The 26,063-nt window shown below is 49.7% G+C and overlaps 1 protein-coding gene and 1 pseudogene across 3 annotated transcripts; both read right to left on the reverse strand.

Moving 5' to 3' along the window:
* Positions 1 to 1,818: 1,818 nt before the first annotated feature.
* On the reverse strand, positions 1,819 to 10,706 carry LOC140000572 (uncharacterized). Of its 3 annotated transcripts, XM_072030596.1 has the most exons (3): positions 8,370 to 10,706; positions 6,709 to 6,846; positions 5,127 to 5,266 (listed from the first exon to the last, which is right to left on the reverse strand). In XM_072030596.1, the coding sequence occupies exons 1-2, from the start codon at positions 10,406 to 10,408 to the stop codon at positions 6,726 to 6,728; spliced, it is 2,160 nt and encodes a 719-aa protein (XP_071886697.1). In that variant the 5' UTR covers positions 10,409 to 10,706; the 3' UTR covers positions 5,127 to 5,266; positions 6,709 to 6,725. The 3 variants fall into 3 exon arrangements, with proteins under 3 accessions (XP_071886695.1, XP_071886697.1, XP_071886696.1); XM_072030594.1 differs by lacking the exon at positions 8,370 to 10,706 and having other exon boundaries at positions 1,819 to 5,266; positions 6,709 to 8,367; XM_072030595.1 differs by having other exon boundaries at positions 5,130 to 6,846.
* Positions 10,707 to 11,717: 1,011 nt separating this feature from the next.
* Positions 11,718 to 13,388, reverse strand: LOC113840912 (very low-density lipoprotein receptor pseudogene; annotated as a pseudogene).
* Between the last annotated feature and the right edge of the window lie 12,675 nt (positions 13,389 to 26,063).

The following is a 26,063-nucleotide window of genomic DNA, read 5'->3' on the forward strand; positions in this document are numbered from 1 at the left end:
ATTCCTTTAATAAATTGTAAACTTTGATTGTAATACTATTTGGGACTTAGCCATTTATTACAAAAAGAAGTTCCAGGAATGGGTCAGGGACAAAGCAGATCCTTAGACTCTTAGGAGGTTCAAGGAGGGGCCTCTAGTTTAAAAAGGGGGAAAAATTAACAGATACTCCACCGGATAGTCCCTTAGGGCTAATGTTAAGATATTGTGATAGTTTTAGAAGCACTAAACATAAGGCGAGAATGATTTAATTTTGTATGGTTAAATGGCCAAAAGAACCCTTAAGACCCCATGTATTTTGGCCGATATTTGGGTCCACGGAGGACTGGGTCTGTCAGGCATTGAACATGTATGTTAGTAGTAGAATACCCGTGGATCCGGAAGAGAACAAGTATGCTGCAGCCTGGTTGGGACTAACAGAATCACCCGCCACTCGTATATTTAATTTAATTACAAAAAGGAGGATGAAGAAGATAAGGAGGAGAGGGAGCCCCTTGATAATTTGCCATAACCAACCTTAGAAAATGTTTAAATAAGATTAGGGGTGTCAGGGGCTATACCTTCTGGGGACCCAAACATCTACAGAGCCCTTGATAAAGTTATTAATAGGTCCCCACAAGAAGAAGTTCGGTTTCTGGTAGATACAGGGGCCAAAAGAGTGACTATTCAGAATATACCAAGGGGACTCAAAAAGGGAAAAAGCAAATGTCTGTGGTAGGGACAAAAGGGGAGTCCTTCCCTGTGTCAATACTAGAAAGCATTGAGGTGGAATCTGAGACCTATGTGGGTCTTAATGATCTCTTGCTTGTTCCAGAAGCAGAATATAAGCTATTGGGGAGGGATTTGATTATCAAAATGGGCTTAAAGCTTGCAGGGGAGAATGGGAAAATCCGGTTAGATACATTAAGAAAAGAAGATGAGGGCGATATAGATCCCCGAGTATGGTATAAGGAAGGGGAATTGGGAAAGTTGGAAATGGAACCCCTAATGGTAGAAATAACAGAACTCCAGAAACCTATAAGAGTAGAACAGTATCCCATTCCTTTAGAAGAAAGGAAGTGATTAAAACCAGTCATAGACCGGCTATTACAAGGAGGGACTTTAGAACCACGCATGTCCCCCCATAATACGCCTATATTACCCGTAAAGAAAGCTAATGGGACATACCGATTGGTCCAAGATCTAAGAGCTGTAAATTGAAGAACGGTGACTAAATTCCCAGTAGTGGCAAATCCTTATACTCTATTAAATCATTTGACCCCACAACATATTTGGTATAGTATAATAGACCTGAAGGATGCTTTTTGGGCATGTCCATTAGAAGAAAAATCTAGGGATTATTTTGCTTTTGAATGAGAGGACCCAGCAAAAGGACCCAGCAGCTATGATGGACTGTACTACCACGGGGGTTTACTGAGTCTCCTAACCTGTTTGAACAAACTTTGGAAAAATTATTACAATCTTTTGAGCAGGAGGGAGAAAAGTGGATCCTGCCAGATGGCAGAGAGATACTGCCTAAGAGTCAAGCAAAGAAGCTGCTATTTCAGATGCATTTGCAAACCCATTGGGGAACTCGAGCTTTGAGTGATCAGTTTTTAAAATTTTATGGGCACGTTGGGATATATGAGATTGTTCAGCAAATTACTTGAGTGTCTAACATGTCAGAAAATAAATAAGAAAAGTATGAGGCAAGCACCTACTGGGGGACGGAGGATTGCATATAGGCCATTCGAAAGAGTACAGGTTGATTTCATCGAGCTACGGAAAATAGGACGATATAAATATTTGTTGGTGATAGTGGATCAACTAACCCATTGGGTAGAGGCCTACCTGTTGCAGGAAGCACGGCCGAAAGCACGACAGACACCAGTAGAGTCAGATCATGCTCCATTTTATTGCCCGAATAGCCTAACTTTTATAGAGAACTTAACAGGGGTGGACAGTGTTTCACACAAGATTATTGGTCAAAAGCACTCAGACAAACAACTAGAAGAAAACAACCCCACCTGCAAGAAAACAACCCCTTGTGATTAGCAGTCACATAGACCTTGTCCTTGAAGCCAGCTACTGTTAACAATATTTTTCTGAATTCCTCAATTGGGCGATGTGGGAACACTGTCATGGGAACTTCTCATACTTGTCCTGGTAGCTTGGTTTGCTCAGCTACAGCAAGCCATGGGATTTTTGCTGTTTCAATAAATCCCTCAACAATTCCCCCTTCTTCTTTTGAGCAAACCAAGCCCGACACAGCAGTTTTACAAGTAACTCTTTAGCCATACTTATAACACACAACGATGATTACCACCACCATAAACCAAATCCTTAATCCCCTTGTGACTAAACCCAGCAACCATCTACACTTTGTTTCAAACAAGTCAGTGAACCACTGATTGAAAGGATTGATACCATATTGAATCTTTCTCATGTGCTCTTTCAGGAAAGTAATGGATTTGTGAATTGACTCATTATGATCAGAAAGGTTTAAACAGTACATTCCCTTAAAGTCCTCACACCCATTCCTTTGAGCCAAAAACAAGTAGTCAATAGCAGCTTGATCCTGTAAAAGCACATCACACACAGAATCTCTAGGTTGGAAGAGACCTCAAGATCATCGAGTCCAACCTCTAACCTAACACTAACAGTACCCACTAAACCATATCCCTAAGTTCTACATCTAAACGTTGTAGGATAACCCGACTGAAAGCCCCGGGACAAACGGACACAACGACCAGCGTTCTGTGCCGTAAGCCAATTTATTGCTGCGTGACAGTATCTTATATAGTGTTAAAACGTCCCACCCAGGAACCCAGGACCCCTCCCACTGTGCTCGCAGGCACCCTAGACCCCTCCTTTTGTGCACGCAGGCACAACCCAGAATAATCCCACATCTCCCCCCTCTTTATGCAGTAATGTACCCCCTTTAACCCGTTACGCTAAGCGTGATTTAATCATAACTACTTAGAGACAAGTATCCATCCCAGGAGCAAGCGGTGGCAATGGGAACCCTTCATGATTCTTGGTGAGAATGGTCAGCATGCTGCGATTCATTGTACTGCTTCTATCTATTTTTGCTTTAATACATGCATATACCAGCCCTATCACAATGAATACTATTACCAGTAGCAATATTGTTTGCAAAAGCGATTTAAGCCATCCTTCTAGCTGAAAGCCTAACCCCTCGAGAGTTGCCCCCAGCCAATTCTGTTCTGCGTCACGCTGCTCTTCTTTTATTTTGCCTTCTACCTGGGCTATTTGGGATATGTCACGTTCTACATCGGCAGTTACATTCGGAATGTGTATACAACAATGGCCAACCTTATCTTTAAGGTATCCACAGACGCCATGTTCCTTTAACAGAAGCATATCCAGGGCCAATCTATTCTGCAGGGTCATTCTTGTTGTGGCTTGTAACTGTATATTTAATTCCTTAAACCCCCTTTTGGTTATGTCGGCCAATCTATGTACTTGCCCCATCAAATTGTATATCAGCTCCCTGTTGTGGTAGGAGGCTATCGGGGCAAACAACGATTCTACCACCCATCCTATCTTTACCCCAGTGGACGGTTCCTGCCACTTATCATCTTCTTCACTTACTTCTCTTTTTGTCCTTCTCTCTATGAGAGGAGATTTTTTTCCAAAGCGGGCAAAGGGTGGGCAATCCTAAAGTAATTTCTTTTACTGGGCCATCCAAACTTAAATGAGTCGTCCAAGTTCCATCACTGGCGGCCCACACAAAATGTCCCATGCTTCGTATAGTCGAGGATTTACAATTCACTAAGGTCTTTTCCCTACCAGTCTGGCTGGCTATATTCCGGTTGGTTATACTCATGTTAACTTGCAGACCTCTGCATGCACATCCGGTGGCTAGGGCTATCTTTACCGGGAGCAGAGATATTGTTTCTAAAGCAGTATCACAATTGAATATTTGTGTACAATTCCACCACGGGACTGACTTTACCCTCTCCCGACTACTAGTTTCCCTCTGAGCCGTCTCGTATAGTAAACTCTGGTCATTATTTGTCCTTCCTACCCACTGCAAACACCAAGGAGTATTCCCTCCATATTGGTATTTCTGCAGTATACTTAATGCCCATGCTGACTCCCAACCCTCTAATCCTCCTATCTCGTTACCTTCTTTACACTTCCATATAACCTTTTCCTTTTGTCGTGTGCGTGGTGCATCATACTCACACATCCCTAGTCGTCCATCCTCGTTGTCTAGGTCCGTAAATATGTAATTTCTTTCCTTTTGACACCCAGAATAAAGGCGAATCTGACACTTTCTATAAAACCCTTCCAGCCTTTCTGTCTCTATGACTGTTTCTGATTCACATTGGATTGTTTTGTTTTTCTCAATCTGGGGTATCGGTGATGTGATTATACCCCAGGGTATAGAATCACCTGCGGATTTAGGTATAGGTAAACAAGTGGTCACTTGACTCACATTCTGCATTTTTGCGAAATCTCTAATTAACCCTATCATTAAATTTTCCTCTTGATTGCTCCTTGTTTGCTGTGTGAACTGAACTGACCTTTTATCTCTCATTTTTAACAACACCGGAATGTTACAGACTCCTCGGGTTGCTCGAGGGCTGCGAACAGTGCGATGTGGCCACAATAGCAGACCCATAGAGCACAAACCAAGTGTCGTGTTAGCTGGAATCACCTTCCAAGCACGTTCCTGAGAACAGAGCAACCAATAGGGGTTAGGTAAACGCCAATGAACAGAGTTCGAAACATGCGCGACGCGGACCGATTGGTAAGGGGCCGTCGCATGGCTATTTACAGTCCAAACATCCCCAGGGAAAAAGTCCTCCGGTGCAGGAGCTTGGCCCGGTGGCCCCACCCACAACCAGGCCACCGACTGATTGCGCACCATGGTCTTAACTGTCCATGGCGGAATGGTCACATCCGCCGTTGTCCCCTTGTCCCAAATGTCAATGGAGCCGCACAATTGCGCCACTGGCAGATCAGTTTCTTTTCCGTCCTCCGTCGCATGTGTGGTGCCGTCCGATGACAAGTGTATTTCATGTGTCAGATTGATACCTGCCTGCACGGTGGCATGGATAAGGATGGTAGACAGCTTCCTTCCCTGGCAAGTAACAGGCGGGAACAACCCACGAAGTGTCCCATTGAGTACTGGCTCAGCAGACCGTAGGTTGTAAGCGTATGGCGTTGGAAACAGCGGAGCGGTCCGGTAGCCCACAGCATACTCCTGCCAGTAGCCCCCGTACACTGCAGGGCACAAGGCGAGGACAAGCAGGAGTCGCTGTAAAGGGGAGAAAATTACTTACTCATTTCCTGTTCCTTTGAGTCCACCTGCTCAGGGAACGGACGTACCCATCGGGCTGGAACCCACCGAACCCCCGATGGTAGTTGTACACAGGCGTAACCCCGCCCCATAACTAACAGGGGTACCGGATCCCGATTCCACGGCCCACCGTCCAGGCGTACCTGAACAACCCCTAAAGGTACACGTTCTGACATAGCATGGTCTGCGGATCGACCTTCCAAATGATTTAAACTAAAAAGGGCCTTTAATAACAAAGCGTGCGGACAGGAATCTCCATAGCCAGTTGCCTCCATTCCCCCCTCTTTAAGGGCATCGAGGCGAGCTTTCAAAGTCAGATGAGTACGCTCAATAATGGCTTGCCCAGTAGAATTATGTGGAATACCCAAGATATGAGTGATGCCCCAGGTGCAACACCATTGGCCAAAGAGCCGACTAGTGTAGCCTGGACCATTATCTGTTTTTAGAGTGTGCGGGATACCCATGACCGCAACTGCAATGCGCAGGGCACGAATGCACTCTCGAGCTTTCTGTGCTGTGAGAGCAGTAGCCCACATCATACCACTACAGGTATCCACCACGACGTGGAGAAACCGGAAACGTCCGAAAGGCGCATATTCTGTAACGTCCATCTGCCACAGCTTGTTGGGGCGCAGTCCTCTCGGATTTACCCCAGACGGCAGAGGAGCAGGGTGACTACAGGCTGGACATGTGGCTATTATAGACCGTGCGTCAGCTAGCGGAATTTTAAATAGACAATGCAACGACAAAGCCGATTGGTGAAATTGGCGGTGCGACTGGGCAGCAGCTACGCGGGTATCGACAAGAGCGGGGTAGCATGCCAAGTCTGCTGCCGCATTACCCGCCGTAATGAAACCAGGTAACTGGGTATGGCTGTTGACATGCATTACAAAAACAGGTTGGCTACGCCGAGAAAGAGCATTATACAGGAGGACTGCGGTTTCAGTCCGTGGTGCAATGCAGGAACGGCAGAGGGTGGCAGAGCGAAAACAGTATTGGCTATCTGTTACAATATTCAAAGGCTCTGTGGGAAAAAGAGAGAGCGCGAGACAAATAGCAAGCATTTCAAGACGCTGTAAAGAAACAGAAGTGTTGCAGCGCACTTGGCCTTCCCATTCCGAGCCAGTCCACCACACCACAGCAAACTTGTGGGTGGAGCCAGCTGCATCAGTGAAAACAGTTCGAGCCTGCAATGGCTCTGGAGAGATCGGCAAAGCAGGGATTACATCAAGTACAGAAAATAGATTCGCATAAGGCGACTTTGGATATGCCTGCAAAGGATAAGGGTAAGCTGCAAGGGCAGTCTGCACCCGCATAGATTGTTGTAGAAGAGACGCCAGGGCATTCGGTCGTAGTTCCACCGACAACAGGTGCGGTTCGCTGCCATCTATTGCACGTACCTTCGTTCGAGCCCACTCTATAGCGAGGGCAAGGAGTTCATCCCATTGTGGAAATGCAACGCGGGGCACAGACACATAGCCAAAAAGCAGTGGGCGCTGCAGCTGGCCCTGATGTAGAATAATAATAGCTCCCTGTACCTGCAGAAGGATGTGTGCAAGTAAGGGCCGCGCGGCATCGCGACGCCATAAGCCTTGCTTTTGGAGGCGTTGCATAAAGCGCTCTAATATGTGCTGATGTTGGGAAGACAGTTGGCGCGGGGCTGTCAGGTCAGTGTCGCCCCGTAACTGATCAGTAAATAATTGCATCTCATCAGGGGGCAGTGGAACAAATTGACGGAGCCACTGCAGAGCGCCAACCAACACTTGTAACTGATGCAAGTTAGTAACCGAATTCTCTGTGACTAACAATTTTTGAGGCCGCACAAGGCGTTCTGTAAGCTGAGTCCCCAGATATTTGTATGGAGCCACTAGCTGAGTTTTATCTTTCCCGATGGTCAGACCAAATCCCAATAGAGCGGCCTCTATTTGATCGTACAGACCCGAAGGCAGCACGGGGGCAGCAAGCAGCAGGTCATCCATATAATGGACTACCAAAATAGTGGGGTGCTGCTGACGAACTGCCTCGAGGGCTTTGGCCACATACATCTGACAAATTGTAGGGGAATTCTTCATACCTTGAGGGAGGACAACCCATTCATACCGGGCTGCTGGCTGCATATTGTTCAACGATGGAATGGTTAGAGCAAAACGCTTGGTGTCATCGGGATGCAAAGGTATGCTGAAAAAACAATCCTTTAAATCTATAATCATACATTGCCAATCTCTAGGGATCATAGTAGGTAACGGCAACCCAGGCTGTAAGGGCCCCATGTCCTCCATCGAGGCGTTAACCGCACGTAAATCATGTAAAAAGCGCCATTTCCCAGATTTTTTCTTAATTACAAATACAGGGGAATTCCAAGGGCTAGTTGATGGAACGAGATGTCCTTGTTGCACTTCTTGTTTGACGAGTTCATGCAGAGCGATAAGCTTTTCTTTTGTGATGGGCCACTGGGCAACCCATATGGGGTCATCCGACCGCCATGTTAAACGCCAACAGGGGCGCGGCTCCCCAGTGGCCCCCTGTATAAAACCTGCTGTGAAGGTTCAATATGCAAGCGAGCTCCTGCTAACACTAATGCATCACGACCTAACAGAGATATAGGAATGGCTAGAACATAGGGTCTGAGAGGCCCCACCTCCCGCCGGACGCCAGCGTCATCCCAGCGAATCAATACTGGATGATGGCTACGATGACCTTCCACCAAACCACCCACCCCACTGACCGCTCGGGGCAGCGGATCTAGTGGCCACTGTTGAGGCCAGCGTGCAGCGGAAATGGAGGTGACATCTGCACCAGAATCCACTAAAAATGTTATAGTGGCTACCGGTGGAAATGGATCCTTCACACCTTGAATAGCTACTCGGGCAGGCAAAGTTGGCCGAGAACCCATGTCAAAGCTAACTTGTATCAGGGGATAATTCACGCTAGAGAGTCCATCATCACTCTCGGCTATCAGAGGGAACACAGTGGGCTCAGCTGTGGCAGTCCGCAGCTGCACGGGAATCTCCACTCCTTGCTCCACTGCCCGTGAACCTGCAAGCCAAGCTTCTGTATTTACCAATCGTTTTCCGGCCCGAGACTGGACGGCGGACTTGTCCACCCCTGCTCGATGGGGGTTGGGACCCACGCTTGCGGCCGAGACGGTGGGTCCCTTTTCGTCCCGGCGTTGGCGTTTCCCGACTGCCCATCCCTTTTTCCCTCTTTCACTTCCCCTTTGCGTTGTGAGCACTCCCGAGCGCGGTGGCCAGACCGCCCACACACCCAACAACGAATACGGCTGACTTCGACCACAGGTTCCCTTTTCTCGGGACATTCACGAGCTACGTGACCACGCTGTCCGCAGCGAAAACAACCACCAGGATGTATCTGGAGGGCAAATGTCTGGAGGGCAGACGTGACTCCTGCCATCTGCTCACTGAGAGCAGCAGCAAGAGGTTGCATCTCCTGAGCCTTGCCAAACGCACAGCCACGAGCGATCAGCTCGCCCACGCTTGCTGAAGCCGGAAGCGCTGCAAGAGCAGCTTTGAATTCAGGCTGAGCTCCTGTCCTTAAGCATTCCCTCAAAACAACATCTTGTGCTTCCGGTGGTAAATTACTGCTTGCCACAGCTGTCTGCACCCTGTCTGCAAAACGCCCAAAATGTTCCTCAGGTTTTTGCCGAATATGCAGATAACTGGGAGTCGGGCTGACTACAGCATTCATCCGCTCTAATGCCCTACGACCCAAATCGGCGGTGGCAATAAGCACAGCTTGCGGCAGCAACAATTGTTCCTGAGGAGTATTCCACCGCCCTCGTCCCAACAACGCTTCCCCAGACATGCCATGTAAAGGATCCTGGGGGTTCGCCCATGCACGCGCCATTAACACTTCACCTTCCTCTTCTAGCAAAGACTCAAACATGGGTACCTGCGCTGCCGTCAGGCAGGCTCGGGCAACCTGCCGCCAGTCAAACATCAGGGGCCCTTGCAAAGCCACCGCATCCAACAAAACCTGTGTCTGTGGGCTAGAGAACCCACCCTCCTGTACAGCCTTTTTTAACTGTAGCAGCATCTTATAGTCTACCGGCTGCCACTGATGTCCCTGAGACCCTGCGAAAACAGGAAAACACCCTATCCGCACAGGACTTGGCGTTATTTCACAACCCGAGAGAAGACATTCTCTCGCACTAATAGTCCATTTTTCTCTTGCCTTTTGCACCTCCTCGCGGATGTGCATCGGCTGCCGCGGGGTAACCTGTCGAGGATCTCGAGACTCCTCATCTATTGAACTCTCACTATCCACTCGTTCTCTCTCTCGGGGCGTAGCACCCGACGGAACAGGAACGCGACACACGGACGATGGTAGGGGCTTCTCCGAAAAACACTCCACCCGCACTTCCCCCCCCTCCTGCTCTCCAGGGTCAAACACGGGGGGGACTGCATACAGCGGCGGCCGGAGGGAGCCCGAAAACGCCGGCGCTTGCCCAGATGCCACCCCTGCCCCTTCTGGACTCCCAGCAGGGAACAGAATAAGGGAGCCCTTCTTATTTACCCCCCAAAAGGACCCGTCCGATGAAGTATGTACTGTGCTCCCTTCTGCTGGAGGGGCACTGGGTGTTGCTATTCCTTCACGATCCAACCGAACTCGCAGGGGGGCCACAAAAGGTTTCCCACCCTCTTCTTTCTCCTGCTCCACATTATTTTTATCCCCCAATCGAGCCTCCTCCTTCACCTGCTCTGACCCTTCCTTTAGATCGTTTTTTATCGGCAGCTCCATAGGAGCTTGCTTATTCTCACTGTCCCCATCGGACAAAAGCATACGGTGCACAGTAGCCCACAGGCATGCCTCGTTGGCTACCTTTTCCAAAACCGCTCGCACCGACCCATAGGTTGGTAACAAAGTCAGCGCCTCTTTGTTCCCGATGCAGGCGCTATCAAATAAATCCCGTCCCACCGTTTCTAAAACGGTCTGTCTCAGGCAATGGACAGGAGACTTTGCCAGATTCCGGCGTGTCATCCAGAGCAAGAGGGACTGTACGTCCTTCTTTCGTAGTGTTATCCCTACTTCCTTGGCCAAGGATTTAACAGTACTCACCACCTCATCGACTCCAGGCCCCATGGCCACCCGCGTACCTAGCACGTACGCACCGCGCCTAACTCGCACCACGCCTAACTCGCGCCAACCGGTTGCACGTCGGGGTTCGTATCACGTCGGGGTCACCATATGTAGGATAACCCGACTGAAAGCCCCGGGACAAACGGACACAACGACCAGCGTTCTGTGCCGTAAGCCAATTTATTGCTGCGTGACAGTATCTTATATAGTGTTAAAACGTCCCACCCAGGAACCCAGGACCCCTCCCACTGTGCTCGCAGGCACCCCAGACCCCTCCTTTTGTGCACGCAGGCACAACCCAGAATAATCCCACAAACGTCTTTTGAAGACTTCCAGGGATGGTGACTCCACCATCTCCCTGGGCAGCCTGTTCCAGTGCCTAACAACCCTTTCAGTAAAGAAATTCTTCCTAACATCCAACCTAAAACTCCCCTGGCGTAACTTTAGCCCATTCCCCCTCGTCCTGTCACCAGGCACATGGGAGAACAGGCCAACCCCCACCTCGCTACAGCCTCCTTTAATGAACTTATACAGAGCAATAAGGTCACCCCTGAGCCTCCTCTTCTCTAGGCTGAACAAGCCCAGCTCCTTCAGCCGCTCCTCATAGGACTTGCTCTCCAGGCCCCTCACCAGCTTTGTCACCCTTCTTTGGACCCGCTCAAGCACCTCGATGTCCTTCTTGTAGCGAGGGGCCCAAAACTGAACACAGTACTCGAGGTGCGGCCTCACCAGAGCCAAGTACAGGGGGACGATCACCTCCCTAGCCCTGCTGGTCACAGTGTTTCTGATACAAGCCAGGATGCCGTTGGCCTTCTTGGCCACCTGAGCACACTGCTGGCTCATATTCAGCCGACTGTCCACCATCACTCCCAGGTCCTTCTCTGCCTGGCAGCTCTCCAACCATTCCTCTCCCAGCCTGTAGCTCTGCTTGGGGTTATTGCGCCCCAGGTGCAGGACCCGGCACTTGGCCTTGTTGAACTTCATACAGTTGACCTCAGCCCATCGGTGCAGCCTATCTAGATCCTCCTGCAGAGCCTTCCTACCCTCGAGCAGATCGACACACGCACCTAGCTTGGTGTCATCTGCAAACTTACTGAGGGTGCACTCAATGCCGTCATCCAGATCATTGATGAAGATATTAAAGAGGACCGGCCCCAGCACCGAGCCCTGGGGGACGCCACTAGTGACTGGCCTCCAACTGGACTTGGCTCCATTTACCACAACTCTTTGGGCCCGGCTATCCAGCCAGTTTCTAACCCAACAAAGCGTGCGCCAGTCCAAGCCAAGAGCAGCCAGTTTCTTGAGGAGAATGCTATGGGAGACGGTGTCGCAGACTATTTTGATCTGGTAACATCTCCTCAAGTATCTCTGTCGTGGCATAGGCTTGCCTCTCGGCCCAGCATACCAATTTTTCTAAGTTGTTACGTGCGGCCGCAGATGCCACTCCAGGCACTAAAATTGCCAATGCCGCTCTAACTGCAACCCCACACAATTCAACATTATCATTGCAATCCGGTGCAAGCAATGCCCATTTATGTCTGGTGATCTCATGCAACTGTAACAAGCTAGGAGCAAATACAATGAGTTTATCTAAGTAACATGAACATCTGATAGCATTTGCAGGGATACCTTGCCAGGCCCTATCCCCACAAATCAGAAGCACATCAGGAGGTAAGACCAAAGCTGTACAATTGTTCCAAACACTGTAGTTTTTACCCCTTGTCTCCGTGCCATAAACCCCTAAACCCTGCTTAGCAGCGTCATTGTAATCACAGGTGTTATTTGTGTTTTTGTACCGGTATGGCCCTTTCCCGGTTCCTGTAGCAGGATTCATCTGATAGCCACGGCTACATTCACATTTGTAGCCACCTTTCAGGTTGATACAGATTTGACTACAGATACCAGGGTTTTGACATTCATCAAAATCTCCACAGTTTCTCTTGTCTACAAACTCAAACCCAGCTGGACAGTCACATTCATTTTTGTTGCATTCCTTCAGGGGCCCATCACCCCAGTCCTTGTAGTCTCTCTGCTGGTTACACACCTTATTGATATCTATGCATTCTCCACTTCTGCACTTGAATTTGCCAGGTCCAGAGCACTGAATAACATTGTTACAGTTTGCTTCATCAGTGCCATCCAGACAGTCTCTCACACCACTGCACTGCCTACTCCCATGGACACAGTTCTCATCTTCACATCTGAACTGGTCTGGCCTGCAGGTCCGAGAAGGGCAGTTAATTTCATCACTTCCATCCTTGCAATCAGGATCTCCGTCACATCGCCACTTCCTGTGGATACATTCACCTGAGCCGCACTGCACCTCACTCGCAGAACACTTTACCGGAGGTGTAGGCTGGCAGCCACACTGCTCCAAAGATTCATCCGAGTGGTCGGAGCAGTCAGCATCATCATCACACACCCATCTGATAGGGATGCAGGTAGAACTCTTGCACTGAAACTCATGAACAACACAGGTAGGAGGTGCATACTCCAGCTCATCACTACCATCACTGCAGTCATCTTGACCATTGCAGACAAAGCTTTTGGAAATACATTGCCCACTACTGCATGTGAACTCTGCTGCACTACAAGTCACATTGCCACAATTCTCTTCATCTTCTCCACTGTCACAGTCTTTTTCACCATCACATTTCCAGGACACTGGGATACACTGGGTTGACTGAGGACCACAGCTGATTTCATTTACCCGACATGTTCTCATATGACACAGCTCAGCACTCTCGTCAGACCCATCTTCACAGTCCGGATCCCCATCACACTGCCATCTGTTTGGCACACACTGACCACTGTTGCACACAAAGTCAGATTCAGCACACATCTTCTTCACACAAGCACTCTCATCACTGCCATCTGAGCAGTCTTCATCACCATCACATTTCCAGAGTAAAGGAATACAGCGTCCATTACTACATGGGAACTGGGATTCTTCACATTTTGCTCTAGCACTGTCGGCAGCAGTGCACAGGCAGGTGAGGGCGAGCAGCAGGCAGAATGCCCCACAGCGCGGCAGCGATCGCCGCCGCCCCGCACCTGTGTCACTTATACTACTCCTATTACCCGTGCTGTCAGTGTCAGTAGCATCCTCCTAGTACCGTTTCTGTCTTTGCCGCCCCTTACTCTCCCCCTTTTCTTTTTGCCACTGGCCATTCACCACAAATGGATGAGACACATGATTACTAGTTAGGAAAGAGAGTGTAACGTCTGCTATACGGCTGCAGGCTGTGCCAGCTGCAATCCTAGAAGCTGTTTGTGAATGAGCCTGCCGGTGGTCATTTGGCAGTGTAATCTGCGTCTCTGCACTCCTGCCCCGCAATAGAGCTAAATCGTCACTAATAGTCCGTAGAATGAGGCAACCCCGCGGAATGTTATCCAGAAACATAGTTATAACACCGATCTGGGGACGAATAGTCTTTTTTGCATTGCAAGATAAACCTCTTACAAAAAGAATGCCAGAGAGAAGCAGCACAGCTGCTGCTGCCGCTGCCTCCATGGTTACATCAGACAGGCTGCAGGGTCCTGATGTCCACCCCTCTGCTCTGTGCCGACTCGCCACACGGTGAGGGTCGGCTGCCGTTGTCCACTGACACCTCTGGTCTCCCGTAGCAACTCGATCTCGGATGTCCCGCATCGCACCGCGATTACTTCAATTTCACGCGATTACTTCAAATTTCCTGCGTCTCTCCGCGATTCCTTTTTCCGCGTCTCTCTGCGATTCCGCGTCTCTCCACGATTCCCTTTTCCGCGTCCCCCCGCGATCCCACGTCTCTCCGCGATTCCTTTTTCCGCGTCCCACCGCGATTCCCTTTTCCGCGTCCCACCACGATTCCCTTTTCCGCGTCCCACCGCGATTCCCTTTTCCGCGTCCCCCCGCGATTCCGCATCTCTCCGCAATTCCTTTTTCCGCGTCCCACCGCGATTCCGCGTCCCACCGCGATTCCCTTTTCCGCGTCCCACCACGATTCCATTTCCCGTGTCCCACCGCGATTCTGCGTCCAGTTTCTCACCCCGAGGCTGTTGCCCAGGTCAGTTAGTAGGGTGTTTCAATGCTTCTCTCTGTGCGGTGGTCGGCTTGCCGTGTGCCTCGGATCTACTGGCGCCACTCCGATGTCCAGGCGCCGCTCTGATGTCCCAGCCTCAGCCTGTTCGGGTCTCAGCCTGTTCGGGTCTCAGCCTGTTCGGGCGCCATATGTTGCAGGAAGCACGGCCGAAAGCACGACAGACACCAGTAGAGTCAGATCATGCTCCATTTTATTGCCCGAATAGCCTAACTTTTATAGAGAACTTAACAGGGGTGGACAGTGTTTCACACAAGATTATTGGTCAAAAGCACTCAGACAAACAACTACAAGAAAACAACCCCTACCTGAAAGAAAACAACCCCCTTGTGATTAGCAGTCACATAGACCTTGTCCTTGAAGCCAGCTACTGGTAACAATATTTTTCTGAATTCCTCAATTGGGCGATGTGGGAACACTGTCATGGGAACTTCTCATAGTTGCCCTGGTAGCTTGGTTTGCTCAGCTGCAGGAAGCCATGGGATTTTTGCTGTTTCAAGAAATCCCTCAACACCTACCCTGTGGCGAGGGCAACTGCCGCTATGGTAGCTAAAATTTTGATGGAAAATATAATACCACTTTTTGGGTTAGTAGGGAGTATTGACTCTGACCAGGGGACACATTTCACATCTAAGGTGTTACGGGACTTAACCACAGCCCTAGGCATTAAATGGGAATACCATACTCCATGGCATCCACAAAGTTCAGGACGAGTTGAGAGAATTAATCAAACGATTAAAACAACATTTGGCTAAATTAATGATTGAAACTCAACTGTCTTGGATAAGATGTTTGCCATTGGCATTATTGAATATTAGGACTATGCTCCATAGTGAAACAGGTATTTCACCTTATGAGATGTTATACGGAATGCCGTATTCCCAAGGAATGCCATAAAGCTAAATTGACTCGGAATTTATAACATATAGAAATTCCTTATTTTCCAGAGCCCTTCTGTCTGTCTTGATTAGTTTACAGTATCTATAGAAATCCCTTTAGCATCCATTTCTTACTTCAGTCCCCCCTTTTCTATCTACTTTATGAAATTCTTTTCCTCCATCGCTACTAACTTATTTTTATCCCCTGGTCCCTGAAAGAAATACTCTCCATTTTCTACTTTCTGCCTCAACTTGTGTTTTATTTTTTTTCCATTTTTCATAGTCCTGTGGGGCATCTTGCAGTCCTATGAGCATTGTAATTGTAGCCGTAATCCCCTAGATGGTTTTGACGCCCACCCTAACACAAGAGCTTTCTTAACTCGAGAATGGTGAATCCAGGCAGGTTGCTCTTTAATTCTGATTGCAGTAAAAGTTGTCAAGATTACCTAGAATGGTCCTTCCCATTGTGGCTCTAGGGTCTTTTCTGCAAGAGACTGCCACACCTCGAATACTGTGTTCAGTTTTGGGCCCCTCACTACAAGGACATGGAGGTGCTCAAGCGAGTCCAGAGAAGGGCAACGAAGCTGGTGAGGGGTCTGAAGAACAAGTCCTACGAGGAGCGGCTGAGAAAGCTGGGCTTGTTCAGCCTGGAGAAGAGGAGGCTCAGGGGCAACCTTATCGCACTCTATAGATATCTATAGATATCTTAAAGGAGGCTGTAGCGAGGTGGGGGTTGATCCATTCTCCCACGTGCCCGGTGACATTGACTAAAGTTGTGCCAGGGGAGGTTAGGTTGGATATTAGGAAGAACTTATATACTTATATAGAACATATATACTTATATATGGAAGACACCATATAAGAGGTCATGATTTCATCCCCAACCTGTATGGACATTCCTTTCTATATTCCATAAGGTTGCCCATACAAGATCTCAAAAGGGCTTAGTCCTTCCTTTGCTCTTGGCTTAGTTCGTATGCGCAAGAGAGCCAAGGAAAGGGACTGAGGACAGGTCAAGCTAGTTTCTTGCCCCAATCTCACAATCTGCTGTTTAATTAAGTGGTTCATTTTTTCTACTTGGCCACTCAACTGAGGGCAATATGGAGCATGAAGTTGCCAGTCTATGCCCAAATGACAGCTGATTACCACTTTTGAGATAAAGTGCGGTCCTCTATGAGAAGACATGGTTGCTGGAACCTCAAAACGCAGTATTATGTCTTGTAATAATATCCTAACTACCTTCTGAACCTTGGCTGTCCTGGGGGAGAATGCCTCTGGCCAACCTCAAAAGGTAGGGCGGGCTATTTAAACCGGGCGCCACCGCCATTTCACTGCCATTTGCCGAGGCGATCGGCTCCGGGGCAGACGCGTTCTGCGGCGGAGCGGGGGATCGGGCCAGGCAGGGCTAACTTTCCGGCATCGAGCCGACTTCAGGGAGCCGCCAGGAGCCGGCAGCCCTCGTGAGGGACGCTGACGAGGCGAAGGCGGAGCCAGCAGCGTCCCCTCCCCGGCTGTTCAAAAGCAGCCCCTAGGGAGCGCGAGCGACCAGGAGCGCGGCGAACAGGGCGGGCAAACAGGGAGTGGCGCGGCAGTTAGCGCGGCAGGTCGCGCAGGCAGGGCGAGCAGGAAGGGCGGAGAGCAACACCCTCCCACACGAGCACCTGTTAACGACAGTCGTTAGCAAGGTGATAATGGTCTCCACCAGGCACGGAGCGCTCTGCAGGAGGTCGGTACACACCCAGACCGACTGCCCGCTAAAGAATGCAGCGGTTCAGGTCAACGGATGCAGGGAGTGTCAGAGCCTGCTGCTGCCATCGGCGGGAGGCAGGGACGCTGCGTGTGTGAGGTGTGAGCAGGTGGATGACCTGGTCCGCATGGTGGCGGAGCTCAAGGAGGAGGTGGAGAGGCTGAGGGCCATTAGGGAGTGTGAGCGGGAGATTGACTTCTGGAGCAACTCCCTGCAGGGCATCAAGGAGAGGTACCGGGGTGAGACACCCCAGACGGGGGTGGACCCCCTGCCCTGTCGCCGTCGGGCTGAGGGAGGGGATCTGGGAGCTGAGGAGGAGTGGAGACAGGTCCCTGTGCGACGTGGCAGGCGATGCCCTCCCCCTCCGGCCCCACCTTCCCAGGTGCCCTTACAAAACAGGTTTGAGGCCCTGGAGATTGAGAGACCGGTAGCTGAGGAAGAGATAGAAAGTGTTCCCAGGAGGATGCCTAGGGCGAGGAGGTCGACTCCACGCATCAGAACTGCCTCCACCAAGAAAGAAAGAAGGGTGATTGTCGTGGGAGACTCTGTCCTTAGGGGGACAGAGGGCCCTATTTGTCGGCCTGACCCTACCCGTAGGGAAGTCTGCTGCCTCCCTGGGGCCAGGGTCAGGGACGTGGCCAGGAAGCTCCCCAACCTGGTGCGCCCCTCTGATTATTATCCGCTCCTGATAATCCAGGCGGGCACTGATGACATTGACAACAGAAGCCTGAAGGCTATCAAAAGAGACTTTAGGGGACTGGGACGGTTAGTGGACGGAGCAGGAGTGCAAGTAGTTTTTTCGTCCGTCCCTACGTTGACAGGAAGGGGTACGGAGAGGACAACGAAAGCCCACCTGTTAAACACGTGGCTCCGGGGCTGGTGCCTACGCAGAAATCTTGGGTTTTTCGACCATGGGGCAGTTTACTCAGCACCTGGTCTGGTGGCCGTAGACGGGTCCCTATCCTTTAGGGGAAAAAGGATCCTGGGCCAGGAGCTGGCGGGGCTCATTGATAGGGCTTTAAACTAGGTAAGAAGGGGGATGGGGCTGGAGCGAGGACTGTTGGGGCTGTACCAGGGGGAGCAGTGGCAAGGCCGGAGGATAAGGTAAAGGCCCAGCTGAAGTGCATCTACACCAATGCACGCAGCATGGGTAACAAACAGGAGGAGCTGGAAGCCATCGTGCAGCAGGCAGGCTACGACTTGGTTGCCATCACGGAAACGTGGTGGGACCAGTCTCATGACTGGAGTGCTGCGATGCCTGGCTATAGGCTCTTCAGAAGGGACAGGCAGCATGGAAGCGTGGGGTGGCGGTGTGGCTCTCTATATTAGAGAGTCTTTCGATGTTGTAGAACTCGAGGCTAGGAATGACAAGGTCGAGTCCCTTTGGGTTAGGATCGGCAGGGACAACAAGGCTAGTGTCCTGGTCGGGGTCTGCTATAGACCGCCGAACCAGGATGAGGAGACGGATGAGGAGTTCTACAGGCAGCTGACAGAAGTTGCGAAATCGTCAGCGCTTGTACTCGTGGGGGACTTCAACTTCCCAGACATATCCTGGAAGCACAACACAGCCCAGAGGAAGCAGTCTAGGAGGTTTCTGGAGAAAGTGGAAGATAGCTTCCTGACGCAGCTGATTAGTGAACCTACCAGGGGTGGTGCCCTGCTAGACCTTCTCTTCACAAACAGAGAAGGACTGGTGGAGGATGTGATTGTCGGGAACAGTCTTGGGCAGAGTGACCACAAAATGGTGGAGTTCTCTATTCTTGGCGGGGCCAGGAAGGGAACCAGTAAAACCACTGTATTGGACTTTCGGAGGGCTGACTTTAGGCTGCTCAGGACACTGGTTGGTGGAGTCCCATGGGAGGCGGTTCTGAAGGGCAGAGGGGTTCAGGAAGGCTGGGTGCTATTCAAGAGGCAAATCCTAATGGCACAGGAGCGGTCTATCCCCATGTGCCCAAAGATGAGCCACCGGGGAAGACGACCAGCCTGGCTCAACAGAGAATTGTGGCTTGAGCTTAGGAGGAAAAAGAGGGTTTATAATCTTTGGAAAATTGGGCAGGCCACTAGGGAGGACTATAAGGATGTAGCGAGGCTGTGCAGGGACAAAATTAGGAAGGCCAAAGCTCATCTGGAGCTCAAGCTGGCTACTGCCGTTAAAGATAACAAAAAACGCTTTTATAAATACATCAACACAAAAAGGAGGACTAAGGAGAATCTCCATCCTTTACTGGATGCGGGGGGAAACTTAGTTACAAGAGATGAGGAAAAGGCGGAGGTGCTCAATGCCTTCTTTGCCTCAGTCTTTAGTGGTAAAACCGGTTGCTCTCTGGATACCCAGTACCCAGAACTGGTGGAAGGGGACGGGGAGCAGGATGTGGCCCTCACCATCCACGAAGAACTGGTTGGTGACCTGCTACGGCACTTGGATGTGCACAAGTCGATGGGGCCGGATGGGATCCACCCAAGAGTACTGAGAGAACTGGCAGAGGAGCTGGCCAAGCCCCTATCCATCATTTATCAGCAGTCCTGGCTATCGGGGGAGGTCCCAGCTGACTGGCGGCTAGCAAACGTGACGCCCATCTACAAGAAGGGCCGGAGGGCAGACCCAGGGAACTACAGGCCGGTCAGTTTGACCTCAGTACCAGGGAAGCTCATGGAGCAGATCCTCTTGGGAGTCATCATGCGGCACTTGAAGGGCAAGCAGGCGATCAGGCCCAGTCAGCATGGGTTTATGGAAGGCAGATCCTGCTTGACGAACCTGATCTCCTTCTACGACAAAGTGACGCGCTGGGTGGACGAGGGAAAGGCTGTGGATGTGGTCTACCTTGACTTCAGCAAGGCTTTTGACACCGTTTCCCACAGCATTCTCCTCAAGAAACTGGCTGCTCTTGGCTTGGACTGGCGCACGCTTCGTTGGGTTAGAAACTGGCTGGATAGCCGGGCCCAGAGAGTTGTGGTAAATGGAGCCAAGTCCAGTTGGAGGCCAGTCACTAGTGGCGTCCCCCAGGGCTCGGTGCTGGGGCCGGTCCTCTTTAACATCTTCATCAATGATCTGGATGAGGGCATTGAGTGCACCCTCAGTAAGTTTGCAGATGACACCAAGCTAGGTGCGTGTGTCGATCTGCTTGAGGGTAGGAAGGCTCTGCAGGAGGATCTGGATAGGCTGCACCGATGGGCTGAGGTCAACTGCATGAAGTTTAACAAGGCCAAGTGCCGGGTCCTGCACCTGGGGCGCAATAACCCCAAGAAGAGCTACAGGCTGGGAGAGGAATGGCTGGAGAGCTGCCAGGCAGAGAAGGACCTGGGAGTGATGGTGGACAGTCGGCTGAATATGAGCCAGCAGTGTGCTCAGGTGGCCAAGAAGGCCAACGGCATCCTGGCTTGTATCAGAAACAGTGTGACCAGCAGGGCTGGGGAGGTGATCGTCCCCCTGTACTCGGCTCTGGTGAGGCCGCACCTCGAGTACTGTGTTCAGTTCTGGGCCCCTCGCTACAAGAAGGACATCGAGGTGCTTGAGCGGGTCCAGAGAAGGGCGACGAAGCTGGTGAGGGGCCTGGAGAGCAAGTCCTATGAGGAGCGGCTGAAGGAGCTGGGCTTGTTCAGCCTAGAGAAAAGGAGGCTCAGGGGTGACCTTATCACTCTGTATAAGTATATTAAAGGAGGCTCTAGCGAGATGGGGGTTGGCCTGTTCTCCCATGTGCCTGGTGACAGGACGAGGGGGAATGGGCTAAAGTTGCGCCAGGGGAGTTTTAGGTTAGATGTTAGGAAGAATTTCTTTACTGAAAGGGTTGTTAGACATTGGAACAGGCTGCCCAGGGAGGTGGTTGAGTCACCATCCCTGGAAGTCTTCAAAAGACGTTTAGATGTAGAACTTAGGGATATGGTTTAGTGGGGACTGTTAGTGTTAGGTCAGAGGTTGGACTCGATGATCTTGAGGTCTCTTCCAACCTAGAGATTCTGTGATTCTGTGATTCTGTGGTATCAGTTAATACTAATAAATATCAATACCCTCCCCTTTTCTTGGAAGTTCTGTAAAATCAATCTGCCATTGTTGCCCAGGCTCATTGCCCTTCCCAATTTGGCCCATTTCCAGTTTGGGGGTGCTCTTGGAATTAGTCTGGAGACAAAGATTGCACTGCCAAGTCACTTGTCTCACAGTGGTGTATAAATTTCTAGCTACAATGTCTCTAATCAGGTGTTTATATAGGGCCTCTGCCCCCCAGTGCCTCTTCCTATGTTCTTCCCTTATCAGGGGCCATGTTAAATAGGAGGGAATAATCAGTTTCCCTTGTGGGGTGTGAGCCCACCCTTCTTTATTATATGATCCTTATAAATCTGTGATAAGCTTTTGATCTTCCTTAGTGTATTCTGGCTTATCTTCTAGAGAGATTCGTCCATCCGGGACCAAAGCCCCTTCTGTTCTTACCTTTACATTGGCTACCTGTTTTGCCTCTCTGTCTGCCAGCTCATTTCCTCTTTCCAACTTTGAGTTCACTTTCTGGTGTGCCTTAATGTGCATAATCACCAGTTTCTCAGGGAGCTGGACTGCCTCCAGTAGTTTCAGGATCTCCTCTGAATGCTTGATATTTTTTCCTTGTGAGTTAAATAATCCTCTCTCTTTCCAGATTGCTCCATGTGCATGTACAACCCCAAAAGCATATCTCGAATCAGTATAGATATTTACAACTTTGCCTCAGGCCAATTCCAAGGCGCGGGTCAGTGCAAATATTTCTGCCTTTTGTGATGAGGTGTTTATGGGCAAAGGTCCTGACTCTATCACTTCCAACTGGTAGTGACGACATAGCGTGCCTTTTAACGCTTGGGACATAGCTGCTTCCATCAGTGAACCAGTTTTCCGTATTCTCCATAGGGCTGTCTCTCAGGTCTGAATGACTTGAATATGTTGCCTCGATGGTTTCCAGACAGTCATGATGCACTGGTTCTCCTAGGTTTCCACTGAGGAAACTATTTCCACATCATCCTGTTCTACCATTATAACCTGATATCTCAAGAACCTCTGTGGGGAAAGTCAGTGTCCACCTTTTGCTTCCAATACTGCGGATACTGTATGGGACACCAACATAGTCATTTTCTGGCCCAGGGTGAATTTTTGAGCTTCCTGGATGTTTAGCACTACATCCGCAACCACTCGCAAACATCCAGGCCAACCTTTTGCAGTTGCATCCAGCTGCTTGGAAAAGTAGGCAACTGCTTGTTGATACGGGCTGAGATCTTGTGCCAGTATTCCTAGGGCAATCCCCTTCTTCTCATGGGAAAAAAGGAAAAACGGCTTATTCACATCTGGGAGTCCTAGGGCTGGGGCCGACATCAAGGCCTTTTTTAGCATCTCGAAGGCTTGTGTGATTTCCTTATCCCATTCGAGGTATTTCTGTTTGGTGTTTGTTAGTGCATATAGAGGTTTAACAAGCAACCCATAGTTGTAGATCCATAGTCAGCACCACCCAGTCATTCCCAGGAATGTTCGTAATTCCTTTACTGCTTGCGGTCTCAGAGTTTGGCATATTGCTTCTTTCCGGGCCTGTCCTAAAGTCCTTTGTCCCGCACTGATTTCATAACTCAGATATATCACTTTGCGCTGCATCACTTGAGCCTTCTTTTTGGATACCCGGTATCCCTGGTGTTGAGGGATTTTTGAAACTGGGCTGAGACCTGGTGAGACACGGAGAGACGCTGAGAGACATGAGAGACACTGAGAGACCTGAGACGCAGAGAGATGCAGAGAGACTAGGAACAGAGATGTGGTCTGAGCACATACCTGGACAGACGCGTTGAGACGCGGAGTGTTGTCGCGGTGAGACACGGAGTAGAGTCGCGGTGAGATGCGGAGAAGTGAAGTATTGCGGTGAGACACGGGACATCCGGGGTCGAGTTGCTATGGGACATCGGAGGCGTCAGTGAAAACGGCAGACGACCGCCACCGTGTGGCGAGTTGGCACATAGCAGAGGGGTGGAGGTCACGACCCTGCAGCTCGTCTGACGTAACCATGGAGGAGGAAGCAGCTATCCAGCTTCTCTCTAGTATTCTCTCTAAGACAGGTGTACCTTGAAATGTAAAAAAGATCAAATCCTTGGTGCACTGGGCTCAGAAGGAGGGTTTTCCAAAGGAAATCCCTCTAATGTTTAGCCCAGATGAGTGGCGGCACGTAGGAGATCGCTTATGGGATAACGCCATCTCAAGTGGAAAGCTATATAAAAATGTAAGTGGGACATGGCACACAGTGATTAATGCGCTGTGCGGTATGAAAACCGAACAGCAGCTGGCTTTGTCAGTACCGTCTGGGACTGACAGAACGCCGAGTACAAAACCTGAGACCTCAGGAATGCGGCCAGCACGATCGTTTTCATCAGTTCCTGTGCCCACTCCGGTTCAGGGTATGACCTCTTCAATAAAGGAATTAGCGGCAGAAATAACTAAGGGACTATCGGAGCAGAGTGCTGATGGGGAGTGGGGGTTGCCCTCCCCACCCCCCGTGCCTGAAAATCTTGATGAAGCTGTGCTGCCAGTGTCTGTGCCACTGCCAGGCAGCAATAAATCCAATCGGAATGCTTCGCCAATGAGAGGTGCAGCAGCAGCTTGTGAAAATCGACCTTCACTGGAGGAGTTGTTCCAAGAACTGCTAGAGAAATTGGAGAACTTAAAAATTATGGATTCAGAGGAGCTTCATCTCTCGTCTGCCCCACAGGAGCCAACTCCCTCATTATCCGTCGCTACACCACCGTCGGCACCAAGGAGGGACAGGTGCTCTGACGTCATACGTTATGCCATCATAGAAGGGCATAGACATGCTACATCCTTGGCCTGCCCTATTATTATCGACCCTGTGCAAGGTACCGGGTTGTGGCAGCCGCATGATTGCAAGCTTTTACAAAAAGCTTGAAAAATGGTTAAGGACTACGGTTTACAATCCCAGGCAGCTCGACAGATAATTCATTGGATTTTCCAGGCAGAACCAATGTGTCTACTTGACTGTCGAAACTCGGTGTGCTTATTGTTAACTCATTCCCAATTGTTATTTTTTGAAAGGGAATGGTTGCAGTTAGCACGGGGGAAGCGGGTCGACTGCTTCAACCGGGGGACCCTCTGTATGGGATTACTGAAGAGATGTTAAAGGGGATGGGTCCTTATCTCAATACCCAGATTCAGTTGCAGTTCCCTGCGATTATTCACCAAACAGCTGCGCAGCTCTCACTGAGGGCTCTTCTTAGTCTCCCAGGGGAAAAGAAAGCACCTCCATTCGCATCAGTAGAACAGGCCCCTGGGGAACCATATGCTAAATTTATCAATCAGTTGTGGGCAGCAATTCCTGATCATCCTGATATAACAGCGGAGTCTAAAAGCAGTGTGTTTAAAATGCTTGCATTTGATGATGCAAACCCAAAAACTCAAAACATCTTAGTTACACTGCCAAGAACCGCACCGGTAGAGGACATGTTGGAAAGGGTACAGAGAGCTGATCAGTCCAGGCAACCAGATGTGGTGGCACAGGACTGTCAGAGATTTGCTTTTACGGTACCCTCCATTAACAAACAGGCCCCGGCAAAGCGCTATGAATGGCTAGTGCTTCCGCAGGGGATGAGGAATTCCCCTACATTATGTCAATTATATGTGGCCTGGGCATTACAACCAATTCAGACAGCGTGGTGTGATGTAATTATTTACCATTATATGGATAACATTCAGTTTGGAAGGCCAGAATGCTTCCAGGATTCATATTTAAAGCTTATTTGGGATACATTGGAAGCTAAAGGGTTGAAGATAGCCCCAGAGAAGGTTCAACAGAAACAGCCATGGCTATACTTGGGATGGAAAATATCAGACTCTACTATTCGTCCACAGAAAGGTGATATAACTACAGTGTTACACAATTTGACAGATGTACAAATGTTCCTGGATAATATTCAGTGGGGTTGCCACATTGTACGGATTACTAATGACGACTTAGCTATATTACTACCTTTATTGCGGGGCAGGAGCGCAGAGCAGCAGATTATACTAACAAATGACCAACAGCAGGCTCTTTCGCAAATAGTTTATAAGGTTGCAGCCGTCACTGCTTGCAGACGTATACCACAAGTTGCACTCTCCTTCCTAATTAGCAATCATGTGTCTCATTCATTTGCGGTGATTGGTCAGTGGCAAAAAGAAAAGGGGGAGACAAAGACAGAAACAGTATCAGGAAGATGCCACTGACACTAACAGCACTGGTAATAGGAATAGCATAAGTGAAACAGGTGATGGCAAGGGTGGAATTATAGGGCAGCATTTAGAGTTCTGGAATGGATTTTCCTACAGATTCAGACAAAAACGAGTGTTCAAACACGGGCAGAAGCTATCGCAGAGTTAGTACGTGAGGGTTGCTCTCGGAGTATTGAGATCAGTGGGAAGGAACCAGGAGATATTAGTCTGCCAATGACTCAGGATCATTTGGAATGGTGTTTACAGCAATCCATACCACTACAAGAAGCTGTGTTAGGTTACCTGGAATTGGTACATTCCCGAACTCCAAAGGGGCCTCTCTGGCAAGTTATAAGATCATATAAATGGCAGATAGTACCACGGCTTTCGTCCCGACCAGTGGTGGATCGCACTGTATACACTGATGCAGGTGCAGCAAGTAGGAAGGCTGTGTGTGTGTGGTATGAGAATGGAAGTTGGGAGAAATATATAATTCCGGGGGAGACAGGGGATTCATTACAAACATTGGCATTGTCAGCAGTTGTTTGGGCTTGTCAGTGCTGGATGGAGGAGCCAATTAATTTCATCTCAGACTCTCTGTATGTAGTCAATGTGGTAAAACGGAGAGAGGATGCCTTGATACGGCAAACTAAGAGGGACAGATTGTTGTCATTATTTCTGCAGCTGCGAGATGCCATTCAGGGGAGAACTGCACATTACTTTGTTATCCATATACGTAGCCATCAGTTCTCGACTGGGT

This window comes from Anas platyrhynchos, chromosome W, assembly GCF_047663525.1.
Source record: "Anas platyrhynchos isolate ZD024472 breed Pekin duck chromosome W, IASCAAS_PekinDuck_T2T, whole genome shotgun sequence".
Lineage (NCBI taxonomy): Eukaryota > Metazoa > Chordata > Aves > Anseriformes > Anatidae > Anas > Anas platyrhynchos.